We start from the raw sequence: 14438 nt of genomic DNA, 5'->3' as shown, positions 1-14438 counted from the left end.
CCTTTCACTGTTGTGGCCTCTCCCGTTGCAGAGCACAGGCTCCAGATGTGCAGGCTCAGCGGCCATGGCTCACGGGCCCAGCCGCTCCACGGCATGTGGGATCCTCCCAGACCAGGGCACGAACCCGTGTCCCCTGCATCGGCAGGCAGACTCTCAACCACTGCGCCACCAGGGAAGCCCCGTCTTCAATTCTTTTCATTCTTTTTTCTTTATTCTGTTTCGCAGTAGTGAATTCCACCATTCTGTCTTCCAGGTCACTTATCCATTCTTCTGCCTCAGTTATTCTGCTATTGATTCCTTCTAGTGTAGTTTTCATTTCAGTTGTTGTGTTGTTCATCTCTGTTTGTTTGTTCTTTAATTCTTCTAGATGTTTGTTAAACATTTCTTGCATCTTCTCGATCTTTGCCTCCATTCTTTTTCCGAGGTCCTGGATCATCTTCACTCTCATTATTCTGAATTCTTTTTCTGGAAGGTTGCCTATCTCCACTTCATTTAGTTGTTTTTCTGGGGTTTTATCTTGTTCCTTCATCTGGTACATAGCCCTCTGCCTTTTCATCTTGTCTATCTTTCTGTGAATGTGGTTTCTGTTCCACAGGCTGCAGGATTGTAGTTCTTCTTGCTTCTGCTCTCTGCCCTCTTGTGGATGACTCACCAGTTAAGAAGATTGTAGAATGGGTCTCATCAATGCTGGTAGGAAAATCCATCCAATCAGGCCAGGGGTTCTATGTTCTCTTGGATGGGTCAGCAGCTGTAACTTTCAGCGTTTTCATAGTCCAGCCAACTCCAAATGACTCTAAGCCTGAGGGTCTACAAGCTGCAGGAACAGCTGTTTATTTTTAATCAATATTTTAGATTAGACTCTTAACTTTAAATGTTTCCTTAGTAATGATAAAAATTTCTGTTGGTTGTTCCAATCACAGTACTAAGCATTTCATTTGCCTGTTTCTAAAATTAGTCAGGTATTGTCACCTCACAGGAGTCACTGAGCTATTCGTGTCAAAACAGACCAAAAACACAAAGGAAGATGGATTAAGGAACAAACGTTCATTTAATTTAAAAAAAAAAATACCTTGCACGACTACTCAACAGATAATACCAAGGGAAAAGCATCAACTTTTGCCAGTTAGATTGTCCAGAGCACAGTTCTCCTTTCAAGCAGCTTAGGTATGATTCTACTTTACCTTCAGTATAGATATTAATGCCTTGATATTTTTATGAAATTTTGACCTTATGTTGACTTTTTATTAGATTAAAAGTTACATAGACCATATTGTAAACAATCTCCCTAAAATTTAACAATTAGGGAATTGGAGAAATATGCAATTATATACAGTTGGTACCATTAGTAAGTGCTAATTAGAACCAAATATGGGGGTGGGGGGTGGTGAAGACTACAACAACTTGTGTTAAAAAAGCTTATACTCTAGTTAAGTATACAGGACATGGAGACAAATACCTGTCACCAAATTAGAAAAGGACGCACCACAACAGAGGTAACAATGCTACTTTCAACTAGGTCTAAGTCAGTGACTCTACTGCAGAATAACTTTTTCTTAAATGCTCATTGGCCAAAATGAATATTAATACAGAACGGTAGCTGGTGTGTATTGTGGACTGAATTGTGTCCCTCCCCCAGATGCATGTTGAAGCCCTAACCCTTAATGCAATAGTATTTTTGAGACAGGGCTTATAAAGAGGTAATCAAGGTTAAATGAGGTCATAACGGTTGAGGCCCTAATCCAAAATGACTGGTGTCCTTGAAGGAGGGGAACAGATAGACACCAGAGCTCTTGGAGGGAAGGCCATGTGAGGACACAGCGAGAATGTGGCCACCTGCAAGCCAGACAGGCCTCACCAGAAACCTACCCCTGCGAGCACCTCGGTCTTAGACGTCTAGCTTCTAGGGCTGGGAGAAAATAAATTTCTGTTGTTTAAGCCATCAAGTTTGGGTATCTTGTTATGGCAGCCTCAGCTGACTAATATAGGATATTTGTAACTTAAGAAGTAGTTCACTAGACATGAAGCTTACACTCCTAACACCCACCTTCAAACTGAATTTGTATATTTATATACAGCTGACCCTTGAAGAACACGGGTTTGAACTGCACTGGTCCATTCATACGTGGATTTTTTTCACTAAATGCGTACTATAGTATTACACAATCCATGCTTGGTTGAATCCACGCGTGTGGAACCACAGAGAGGGAGGGCCGACTATAAAGTTACATGTGGATTTTTGACTGTACGGGGGTTGGCGCCCCTAACCCCCACTGTGTTCAGGGGGCAACTGTATTTACATACATAAATATTTATATTTTTATGGTATATTTACATATCTCTTTGTGTATAAACGTCTAGAAAGAAGTAGCATGCCTGTCAGAATGCCTTTTCCTCCCAATTTATATTACACGGAGACTCTGGTATTCAAGGAGCTCGTACTCTAGTTGGGAGATTTAGGACATGCAGACAAGTATCCACGGTACAAATTAGAAACGGAGGCGCCAGGGAGTGGTAAAAACGGCACAACTGCTACTTCAGAAGTGAGGCTCTTTCCGCCGTGGGGCTGGGGCTGGGGGCAGGGCTGGGGCTAGGGGTGGGGTTGGGGTAGGTGTTGGGGTGGGGTTGGGGGTGGGGTGCTGCGGGAAAGGATGTGCAGGCGACGGGCTCAGTAGGCAGCAGGGGAGCTGGGATGAGGGAGCATCTGCGCTTGGCCCGCATTCTCTGGGGCCCAGCACTGGCCGTTCGGGCGGATGACGCTCGATCCCATGGGATTACTCAGAGCACTGCAAGACGGCTGGTCCCCCTGGTCCCCCAGTAGCACCCTCCTGACTCTGTAAGATCTGTAATATCCCCTTACACATTTCCAAAGGCCGTTCAGCAGCAGCGTCTCCCGCAGGAGAGAAGAACTAGAGGTAGACTTTTAAAGATGTGAAGGAAATGGCAGAGGTGCTCAAATAAAACGTATTACATGACCCATTAAATGATTAACACGTGTGATTCTAAAAATGGCATATGGAAAATTACTGCTACAAAACTTATCCTGCCACTCACCAGTTACAAGATCTTATCACATTTGTTCAGAGTTAATCTTAATTTTCTGTCTTGAAGCTTCTTCTTTCATTCATTCATTCATTCATAGAGCCCTGATTATATTTGATTTCTTTCTTTTTTCTTTCATTTTTTTTTTGCCAGTACACTTGCTTTATTGCAAAGATAAAGAACAAAACCCTACAAACACCAAGGTAGGAAACAAAAGTTATTTATAATAGAAATACCTTTACCTACTCGTTACTCCCAGGGTGCTTCTGATGGAATCGACAAACATCCTTTACTCGAGAGAAAGAAAAGTGTCTTTCTTTTGACTTCCATACACGTTTCAGGCTACCCTAAACTGATCTTTCACTTTAATGATCTCCCTAAATAGTGTCTGTGATCTGGTTTCAAAATGTAGGAGAAGGGATGAGAAGTGTCCCAGACGGAGAGAATGATGAGAAGGTGAAGACAAGGCCCACGCTGAAGAGAATGGATACAACTGAGGTCCAAACCAGGATCTAACAGAGCCAGCAAGGTCCTCCCCAGTCAGCCGGCCTGACAGCGACCAGGCTTCCTCTCCACCCTCCCCCCGACCCTCAGTTCACTGCATGTGGGCAGCTACTCACGGAGACTGTGGCCTTGGAGGAGGGGATGGGTGGCTGGAGCTGAGGTGACATGTGAAAACCAAGACAGGTTTTTATAGAGAAGACTAAATTGTCAAATTCATCACTAAATTATGAAGAGAGCATTGTATGTCACATTTCTACACGTGAAAGTTTTGTTTTTGAGTGACTTCATGTGTGTTTAAGGGGCATTCTGTTCCCTACAAATACGTTACCAACATCTACTACATTTCTAGGACTTCAGTGGGTCTCAATGGGAAAAGCATTAAGTTGATCATTATGCCCAGGGCTGGCACTAACTAGGTGGGTATACTTTATTTAGCAAGTTGATAACCTCCCCGATTCTTCATTTTCTAATTTTACTTGAAGGTGGTTAGATATGATAATTAGACAACTTCCCATTTAAAATGCTGTGGATAGTACTGGGAACGTATATTATTTGCCTCTACGTGTTAAGCGTTGTGTTTTTGGATCACGCTTCCCTTCACATGCCACATTTGGGCCACGCTGTCTTTTTGGTTCTGTGAACCCGCCATGCTCCTTTCCACTTCGGGATTCCCACATTTGTTTCCTCTGCCTTGAGCACTCACCCCAAGTCATCACATGGTTGACCCCTTTTCCTCCCTCAGGTGATGGCATTAAGGTCATCTCCTCAGAAATCCACACAATCTAAGTAATCCCACTCTACCTAAGCCAAACTTCCTTTATATTAACTTATTTTATTATCTTGATAACACAATTATCTTAGATTATCTTGTTTATATATTGATATGCTATTCTTCTGAATCCCTAGCACACATCAGTCCCTGGAATTTAAGCATTCAGTAATTATTCATGTGAAAGAATGAATGCAGGCAACAAATGAATATTTACAATTTATAAGGTTTTAAATCCACATCAGCAACACAACTACTGCAAAATTATTTGTCTTGGGAAATCTATTCATCCTATATTTCAGGAAAAAAAAATGAATAAAAGAAGGGACTGCTACTCTCTTTCTTAACACCACAGTTTTTATTAAACACGCTCTCTAAGATGTTTTTTACCTGAGTCTTCCTAAAGGGCATAATGATGTATAAAAGGAGTAGGTTTCTGTTTCCATAGATAATTGTTTTTCAAGTAGCAAAAAGACTGACTGTGTGGGAGACATTCTATCTTCTGGCTGGTAAAATATTATACGAAAAAAACTGTTGAAAATTCTAAAGAGTAACTTTCTAATTTTACATGAAAAACAAGCCTGTGATAAAGTCTGTATAAGAGAGACAAACAAAAACAAGCTATAAATTAGGTCACTAGACTTACAACAATATTTTTGCAAGAAGTTTTTATAAGTTTTGGCTAGCTTTTAAGCTTGGACTATAAGATGTCCCAGGAGGCTAAATGAGCACAGGAATTTCTCCTCTGACAGGGTCAAATGCAATGTCCTTTGCGAGCCTGGCTGAACATTTACCCTCATGCTCAAATGTGGATCATTCCATTTACCTAAATCTATGCTTTCAGTAAGACATCAAGTATTTTATCTTTAATTAGGCAAGGCATTAAACTCCTATTTTCAACTGCACCTATTTCAAGTTATAAAGCTCTACATACATGCATACATACGTTCTCTTGTCTTTATTAAGGAAAAACTCTTTTATTTACCTAAAACGCTCTTTCTTTCTCTCAACTCCGAAGTTATTCTAGAAATTTGGTTCTTGGTGTAAAATACCATGTTTACTCTACCCAGACCATTTATTTTCATGAGAATTTGATTCTTCTTTCAAGCATCATCTTTTGAGATCAATGAAGAATTAAAGGGTATAGGAAAAGCTGGTGTAAGTAAATAGATTTTCTTACAGAGGCCAGAGACACAGTGGTAACTGGGATTGATGTCAGAAACATAAAATCATAAGAAGCATCTGAAAAAGTACTGATATAATTAAAAGAAAGACATCGTAATATATTATATAGTAAAAATGAACATAGATAAATCCTAGAATTATTTTAAAAAATGCATCTGGCATGCCAAATTTTAAATAGTAATCACTAACTGAAATTAATGTTAGTTTCTCAAAATTATCAGGCAGTTTTCCTACTTTACAGTGACATTAAAATCAAGAAAACCTGGAAAAATAAAAACGGAACCTTGAATGCAAGCAAAGATGCTTCAGTAATAATTTTCACACAAAGCCTCATTCTATGTTGTGCCCCAGTCTAACTGACCTTATCTGTTACTCACATAAGACGTTATGTAAAATAATGAAACAATGCAGGAAAAAAAATATGGATCTTTGTCATATTCCACACTCACATTTTAGCAACCTCACAAAATTAAAAACGTTGTCCAAATTAAATGTCAGGAGAATTATTTATTTTACCAAACTGATAATGTACGTCTTGAAAGGCTTGTTACTAGCTTCAAGGAAACAGAAAACAACTACAAAGCTAAGTTAAAGGCAACTTTATTACAATACTTTTCCAAACTTCAAAATGCATTTATTATTGAATTTAATCTAATATATAATACATTATATTACAAGACAGAAAGCATTTCTGGTCAGATATTTAGCTTGCATGTAAAGCCCAATACAAGAGCTTCCTTGGAACAGCAATAATGCATAATAGTTTATATCACTAAGTAAAATATTTCTCTGATGTTGCATAAAGAATCATTCATATTGCAATTTATTTTATGTTCATTTCCCCTGATTTAGAAATAAAGCAAAGCTATCTTTTCTTCAACTTACTAGCTTATACCTAGAAGTTGTCTATATCCTAAACACATCCACCAGCTTAGAAATAATTGCTTTGGTAGAAAACAGGATTTTAAAACTAACGAAACCAAACGAACACTATTATTTTCCCATTGCAAACAGGGGCAGAATTCTCTTCTTTCCTTTTTTGGGAGCCAAATCTGGGCCCTCCTGCTCTTCAGACAGTCACCCTCAATAGTTTCTGCTTTACAAAAATACCCAAATCTGTAATGAACTCTATTCTAACAAAGTCATTTCTCTTTTATCTTGCCTCCTCATATTTGCTTACTTAGAAGCGTTTACAGCCCACTTTGAACATCACGTAATAATGAACTTTATAATAAAGTAACCTTGGGAAATGCAGTAACATAAAGGAAGTATTTTCCAAATTAGACAAGGACATTATTTGCTCATCTACCTCTGCTTCAACCAACCAACCAGATTCCACTTACGAAAATAATTCCTTTTCCAAGGTTACTCCTATAATAACAATAAAAACAGATGTAAATCCACTGAATCAATCTGGCTCCTTACTTCGCTCTCTCGGTTTAACATTTGTGAGCTACCAACTAGCACAAAACGTGTTCATCCTCCTTGTTTTCACAATGGCAGGAAATGGTTAGAGAAGTATAGAAAAGATTCTATTTTGTCTTTCATAAGGCAAATTTAAAACGGATTTTGCTATGAAGTTGGAGGAAAAGAAAAAGGGAACGAAAAGGCATGTGCTGGCTGCTCTTGGGGCAAGGTTCATAAATCACTGTACGTTAAGAGCGCGTGCTGAAACTTCATGGTGCCAGTCACGTAATTTTGTGTATTTGGGACTAAAGACGTGAAGGGGTGTCTTTTCCCTGTGGAAATAAAAAGAAAAGAAAGAAGAAAAGAGAGTGATAGAAGAGTCACAAGAAAGAGAAAGAAAAGGTTTCTACACTTAGATCACCATGCAGAAAACGTGCCTTCCAAAAGCTTAATTTCACAGAGCTGTTTTGTTTAACAGCGAAGATTTCAAGGGTAGAGCATGTTTAGAAGTACAGAAATTAATCTCTAGAGCCCTCTTGGAAACGTCCATTTTTTTTCCCCAAACAAAGCGACTGCAAGACAACATACGAACTCATTCACAAACACCTGTAGTGTTAGCAAAGCGCCCCCAGATATACCCTTCTGCCCACTCACTTCAATACTGAAGAAAACAAGCCACAGACAAAAAATCCAGACAGCATCAACTAATTTAAAAATCTGTAAGTTGTACATTTCAGTCCCACAAAAGGCATCAAAGTTAAGCTTAGCTCCTAGGTGCAAAGACAAAATGCCATACCATTCACTGGAAAAAACACAAATTGAGACCATTCATAAAAGGAAAGCATTCAATTTACCAAAAGAAAGGACAACTTACTTTGCCTTCTTTGTATTATCAGTTTCAGATTCTTTCACTGAAATAAAATAAGCAATATCCAATGTCAGTTTGCTTTTTTTTTAACTTTAAAATCACTTAAGCAATTACCTGTATCGATTAATACCAAATGGTCAAGTTACACAGAGCCGCTAAAAAAGTTCCTTATCACGTTGGCATTGGCTATACGCTATAGTCAGTACTATGACTACTACTACTGCTACACTTTTCAATATAACTCTCCTGAGCTGGTTGCTTATTTACAGTACCACTATGCATGGCATAATTTAAAAGCAAACTGTCTCAGGAAAATTACTATTTTCCAATAACTGTCCATCAGTCTAAATGCCACTCTCTGTGGCAGAGAAATATTCATCCATTAGAATCCCTAGGTATTCACTTACTACGTTCAGTCCCAGTGATCTGGGCGAGGATTCGGAAAGAGCGAGACTGAGTCGTTCCAGTCCTTGGACGCCAGTCTTCAGTATCTTCAATCAGTCTCTTCTTACTGGCATCACTGTGAGTAGGTATGTGATAAAACTCTGTATAACGATCCATAATGTGTTTTCTTGGTGGGCTAGGGTTCAAAAGGAAAAAAAAGGATTAAAGTATTTATAATTATGTTAAGAACAAAATAACTTCTCCCATATTATTTATAACTTATACATTTAATCCTCAATGTTCCTTTTGTGTATTTTGCTTTTTCAAGTATACTCAGTAACAATTTTTCTTAAAAAAAGAAAGCATCCTTCTAAAATAGAGTAGACTAGGTTATTTTTTTAAATTAGTTTTAAAAAAGGTACTTATATGCTAATATAAAATAATAGTATAGATGGCTATTCAACAGAAAGGTTACCGTTTGGGTAGGATTTTCCTTTTAATTGACAGAAGAAGGCAGCAGAAGAGAGATTTCAACATGAAGAAAAGGAAAAGAAAAGAATAAGAAAAGAAGGAAAATAACAAGAAATTGCAAAGTCCACAGTAATTAAAATCAAACAATTCAAAATTACTGGTATTGTTCATCTTATGGCTAACGAAGCAGATATGGACTACATCCACAACCACTGTTAAATACCCATATGCTGCTAAAATATGTTGGCTTTCACAAAATTAAATGATCATTTCTTCACCGGGCCCAGAAGCCATGAATGGTGTAGTACAGGCTAAACCAACAATTCCAAACACAATTTTGAAAAGGGTCAGAACTTATTTTCTACAGTATTCTCATTTATGTGTACAGATATCCCTAACCCTAAATAACGCTGGGTGCAGGATCACTGCTGTAAAGAGCTGTGGTCTATCAGAAACCAATAAAATATTTATCAAAAGACCAAGATATGAATTGTGGCTCTATGACTTTTGACTAGTCAATCTCACTGAGCCTCAGTTTTTTAAGAATATCACATATAAAGTAGCACTGTTCTCAGGATTAAATGAAATAATATATGTGAAAGGGATGTGTAAACTACGGAGTTCAAGAACTTTGAGTTTGCTAAGACTATTCATTTTTCTATTAAGAAAGCATAAATACCAATACTACGGAATTTACAATGTACATTATTTTATTAACACGTTAACCTAAGATCTAGGTAACTTTATAAATACTCCTCCCTTCTCAACCCCGCCCCCCAAATAGGATAAATGCAAACTAAATTAGGAGTTTCGTTTCAGAAGAGAAGAAGGAACCTGAGCCTGGACTAGCAGACAAGTGGCACAAGATCCCAGCAGAGAAAGTACCCTAAGAGTGCCAGATGTGTGTGGCAACACCTGCTAGGTTAACTCACTGCTAAAAAATCACATTGCTATCAGAATGCCACGTGACTGGTGTCATTGTAATAGGGATACCATCAAAAACTGTCTCAGTACACTAGAACAGTTTTTGCCCAGTGACATGGTAGAATTAATGTTAACACTAGCTTTACAGTCAGACAGGTAGTAGTTCTAAGCATACATCCTCCATTCAGTGTGTATTTTATGCAAGTCATTTAACTTCTCCAAGTCTCGATTTTTACCACCTGAGAAATGGGGATTGCATCTACTTTAAAGGGTTGTTTTGAGGAATAAATAAGGTAGGTAAAGTATGTAAAAGTGCTTTCCACACTAACACAAAGTAACATAATGTGTTCTTTTATGATTATTAGAAAAATTATTTGCAATGTATGTTCTAAGACTACAAGTCATCATATATGTAAAGAACAGAATCAATAGTATTTACACATAATACTAATAATAGTATTTTAATAGTATTTAATGGTATATTTAGTAGCATATTTTAATAGTAATTCAAATTATTATTTATGATAAAATTTTAATATTCCAGGAGTGAAATATCTAAAATACCTTTTACTGATATTGAACAAAACCTCCTAACCCTTTTTAAAATAGACATAATTTTCTTTAATTACAAAATAATAGACATACGCTATTTCATAAATACACTGTCTCTGGCAGATTCCCAAACAGACAACACTTTATCTTATGCAATTACTTGAAAAACTTTATATTTAAGCTACTAAACTTATAGTTTTAAATTTCTCTATAGTCAGTAAGTGTTTACTCTTAAATGGTGCCAATTTCAGCTATAAGACTGTTTTATCCTCTATAAAAGGTTTGGACTATAAAAATACAAAAAAACAGTGTTAAGCTAAGACACCAAGATTAATAAAATGTCACCACTTAAGAATATTTTTTAGCCACAACACACTTGTGAAAAGTACAGTGCGTCTTAGACTCTTTTGTGACATTCACCACAGCTTAAGGTCTGTGTCAAGTGATAGAAAGTTTCTAAACGTTTACTGCCTTTGAAACTCTCATGACTATGATTAAAGAAGGGAATAATCTCAATAATTTGATTTTTTGAAATGTATTTGGGATAGAATATAAATTCAACTATCAAGAGCAAACAATTTATTTCAAAATACAGACATTCAAAATTAGCAAATTTATTCAAAATTTTAAAAAATATTAAACACGGGAGGCCCCAACCATATCTCTAACTCCAGTATATACTGTCTATAATAATAATCTATCTTTCTGAAGGTTTAGCTTTCTAGCATGGAAAACAAGTTTCCTAGGCTCCTAATATATTTGAAAATTCTAAGCAATGAGAAGAGACTAACAAAATTTGGTGATGGTGTTAAGTTGAAAGCCAGATGAAAAGTTGCAGAGAGACAATGATGAAAATTAGAAAAGAAACCACTGATGAGGTACTTACACAGTGCCAGGGTTACTGAAGGAGGAATAACACACACACAGAAAGATGTGATAGAGTAGAGAAGACAGTGATGTTCCCAGGATGATGGGCAACAAAGATGAGGCCAAAAAAAAAAGAAGAAAAAATGAAATAACAAAATTCAAAAAAATGAAGACATTACACCAAACATCATGCTTCAAAATAATCACGTAAATGCAGACAAACAAAAATGAACAAGTGTTAGTCAAAATTCTGTTACACTGTTATTATTTGGAGAACAGTTTTATCTGTATTTGTTTGTTTCCAAAAAACACTGAAAAATATTTTATATATTAATGCTAGTTGAAGTCTCAAGTTACTAATACCAAGAAAGATTCACTATTTAAAATTTTTTTCTAGGTTTTTATAAAATTTATTTTAGAGTGAATCCAAATTCCTACCATGGTTCCTAATAAAAGGCAGAGATTAAAATATAAATAAGATGTCAGATATAGAAACAGATCATTTTAGAATCACTTTTAAAATCAGAGCAGACTAAGAGAAAATCTTTCAGTCTCACATAAGATAAGAAGTATACATTACTAATAGCAAGTGTAATCTTCTCACATAAATTATCCTGAGCCATACATTATAAAGGAATAATATGCTATATGAAACTTTTCTCTTATTTTTTAAAATGAAGTGATTATGATGAAAAATATATGAAGCAGTGGGTCATAAATAATAGTCTATTACTCAATTTTCATACTCTCCCCTGTCCATCGTTACCACCGCCCTCATTCAGAAGCAAATTCCAGGAAGTTTAGAGCTCACTTGGAGGAACTCCAGAGTTCTGTGTTATCAGCAACCTAATTATTGCCCAGAAAGGCATGTTTGATATGATAAAAGAACTAGGTTAATAACACCTAAAGAGGAAAGACATAATTCATTCATACAGCCTATTAAGCATAAAATCATTAAAAACAAATATATTCACATTCTATTATGTATAGAGACGATGAAAGTATAAAATGCTACACAGCTTCTCTACGCATTGTTGAATCAATCCTACCGCAATGATGTTTGGTCAGAGTAACTAATTACTCATTATAAACACAGTGAGAAAAGCTGCCTACCAGTTTGAATACTAAGACTGTGCATTGTAGCTAAGCGGTATTTCCGCACGTCAAAGTCAGTTTCATTAACTCAATAAAGGGCTGAGTTTTGCTGAGTGGGGGTGAGATGCAGGATTAAGTTAATCTCAGTAATTTATGGGTATTTAGTCTTCTCTAAACCATAATGCAAAGCATTCTCTCCTCTGCCTTGCTATTTTAAATAGTAGGGAAACAGTTTTTCAAAATAACCTCCTCTGAATCACCTCAGAATAAAATCTTAGATATATATTTAAACATTTTAAAATTTAGGGAAGAAGTTTTATGTCAAAATGAAGTTGGGGGGAAATATTCTATGATGTGGTAAGGGGTAGCCAGCGGAGGGTTGATTAGTTAAAACCTGAAGATGCCAATTTTAATACTTTGAACAGATATTTTCATGAATTTTAGAAAATGTGCCCAAGTGGAATAGCCCATCATACACCACAGTGGCATTTGTGCCAACGTGACAAGTCAGATGACGTGGCTTTTCACCCTAGCTACGCCACCCACTTCCTCTGTGCCTGGACAAGCTGCAATCCCCAAGAAGCCTCCTTTTCCTCAATGGTGAAATGGATTACAATGTCTTCATCTCTCAGAATTCTTGTAAGGGTGTATGTTTTTGTATTTGAAAGCACTCTGAAAACTATACAAATACAGATTTGTTGTTAGAATAGATCCTCCAGCGACTCAACATAGAAAAAGTATCAAACCCAACGGTAGTTTATGCACATTATTCACTCATGTAGCCTCAATTCACTCAATTTATCCTCAAGTCTATAACCATGAAAAACAAATACTAATTCAAAGTAACAGAAATAAGCCCAGGGCACAAACAGGTGACAGAACCAAAAATTTGGCAAGACACACCAAAATTTGGCTTCAAAAAACCCTAGGCTTGAATCTTAGCTCTATCACTTGAGAATTCAATCACATACTGCATTTAAAAACACCTAGCACAATGCTTAGTAATAATGAAAAAATTAATGAATCTTAATCTGCATTCTAAAAAATGTATATTTAACCTAAATGCTTAAATTTATTTTTCCAAGTCCCATTTTTTTCCCCTTTATAAGTCAAATTGTTACACTGGAATCTAGTAACTAGTGGAAATCTTTGTGTACAGAATTTAACTTTAAATAGACAAACAATACATCAGGGCTTGGGGGTGTTTCTCTAGTGCATTGTGCAATATTCTTATGTGTCTATAACATGAAACTCTTCAATTAGTGAGATCATAGCCACGCTGGAAGAAAGTTGCTCTAATAATTCAATAGTTAATCCCTCCAGTGTGTCTAAGATAGATATTCCATATTTCCAATTCTACTCTAGAGTAGGATGATAAGGAAATTTCAGCACATGCTCAGAATAATCATAACATAAAATTAATTTAAGTTCTTACCTAATGTGATTTTTATCTATTTTTAAAGCTAGTAATCACCAGTTTATCATCAATACCAACAGACACAAAAGCAAGGTTTTGAAGTTATACCACAGTTATTTTCAATGCCTATGCCAACTACCTGTGACACTTAACAAGCTGGTACTTAACTCTCTTAACAAATTCCAAGGTGCACAGAATTTTTATCATCCAGTGACACACAACTGCATATACAGAGTTCTCAAACTTTCAATAACACTGGCTGAAAAATCGAAATGGTTCTTAAAGATTTTACCTGGGAAATATTGGGTTTTGATATGAATTTGGAAAACAACTCAGTTTTATATGTACTATTCAATAGTGGTACATATGTTTATGCTTTACATTCTATCTTTATCTTTGTATTCTAATAGTCTTGACTGATACAAATTACCCCGAACATTACCTCTTTTAAACCATTACACAGCAAACCCCACATATATTTTATGATAAAAGTTAAACACTACTATTTACTACCATAAAGGAATTCACCACAACACAGCAATGCAAAACCAAACTTATTGAAAAGGCTAAATGTGGTTATTCTAAATTACAGCTATTTTGCAAAATTTAGCCTAATTTTGCAAAAATCGGGCATTCATGCTGTTTACTCATATATAAGTCACCATATTTTCTCTCCAGTAATGTGGATACTAACTCTGTCACTTTTGTTTTCTGTAAAGAGAAAAGCATTTAAAAATATTACTGTCATATCATGTTTTGTATCTTCCAAGGCCAGGTTCTTCAAAATCCCACATAAGAGCTGTTAGAAGAAACTGCAGTCCAATGAAATTAAAATTAATTAAGGATGCATGAAAGACTTACCTCTTGAAAGCAGTGGCACATTATAATGCAAGGGCATATGGAAAGGGAAAAGGTAAATCAGTTAAACTACTTGATGTAAAATAGACTCCTTTCCA

At 36.2% G+C, this 14438-nt stretch overlaps 1 protein-coding gene across 2 annotated transcripts in view; it reads right to left on the bottom strand.

The window, feature by feature from the left end:
* PDLIM5 (PDZ and LIM domain 5) overlaps positions 1 to 14438 on the bottom strand; it is a 211941-nt gene that overhangs the window by 78457 nt on the left and 119046 nt on the right. The window contains exons 5-10 of one of the 2 annotated variants that reach the window (XM_082653031.1): positions 14177 to 14193; positions 10990 to 11004; positions 8632 to 8649; positions 8180 to 8352; positions 7779 to 7815; positions 6082 to 7236 (exon numbers count right to left, since the gene is read on the bottom strand). In XM_082653031.1, coding sequence (XP_082509157.1) covers positions 7143 to 7236; positions 7779 to 7815; positions 8180 to 8352; positions 8632 to 8649; positions 10990 to 11004; positions 14177 to 14193 — 354 coding nt within the window. In that variant the 3' untranslated portion in view covers positions 6082 to 7142. Of the gene's footprint in view, positions 1 to 6081; positions 7237 to 7778; positions 7816 to 8179; positions 8353 to 8631; positions 8650 to 10989; positions 11005 to 14176; positions 14194 to 14438 lie in introns of those variants that run through there. The other variant, XM_082653030.1, reaches the window with a different exon arrangement.

The sequence above is a fragment of the Grampus griseus genome (assembly GCF_964374135.1).
Source record: "Grampus griseus genome assembly, chromosome: 4".
Lineage (NCBI taxonomy): Eukaryota > Metazoa > Chordata > Mammalia > Artiodactyla > Delphinidae > Grampus > Grampus griseus.
Note: the sequence above shows the minus strand (reverse complement) of the source record. Positions and strands in the feature narration are given on the sequence as shown.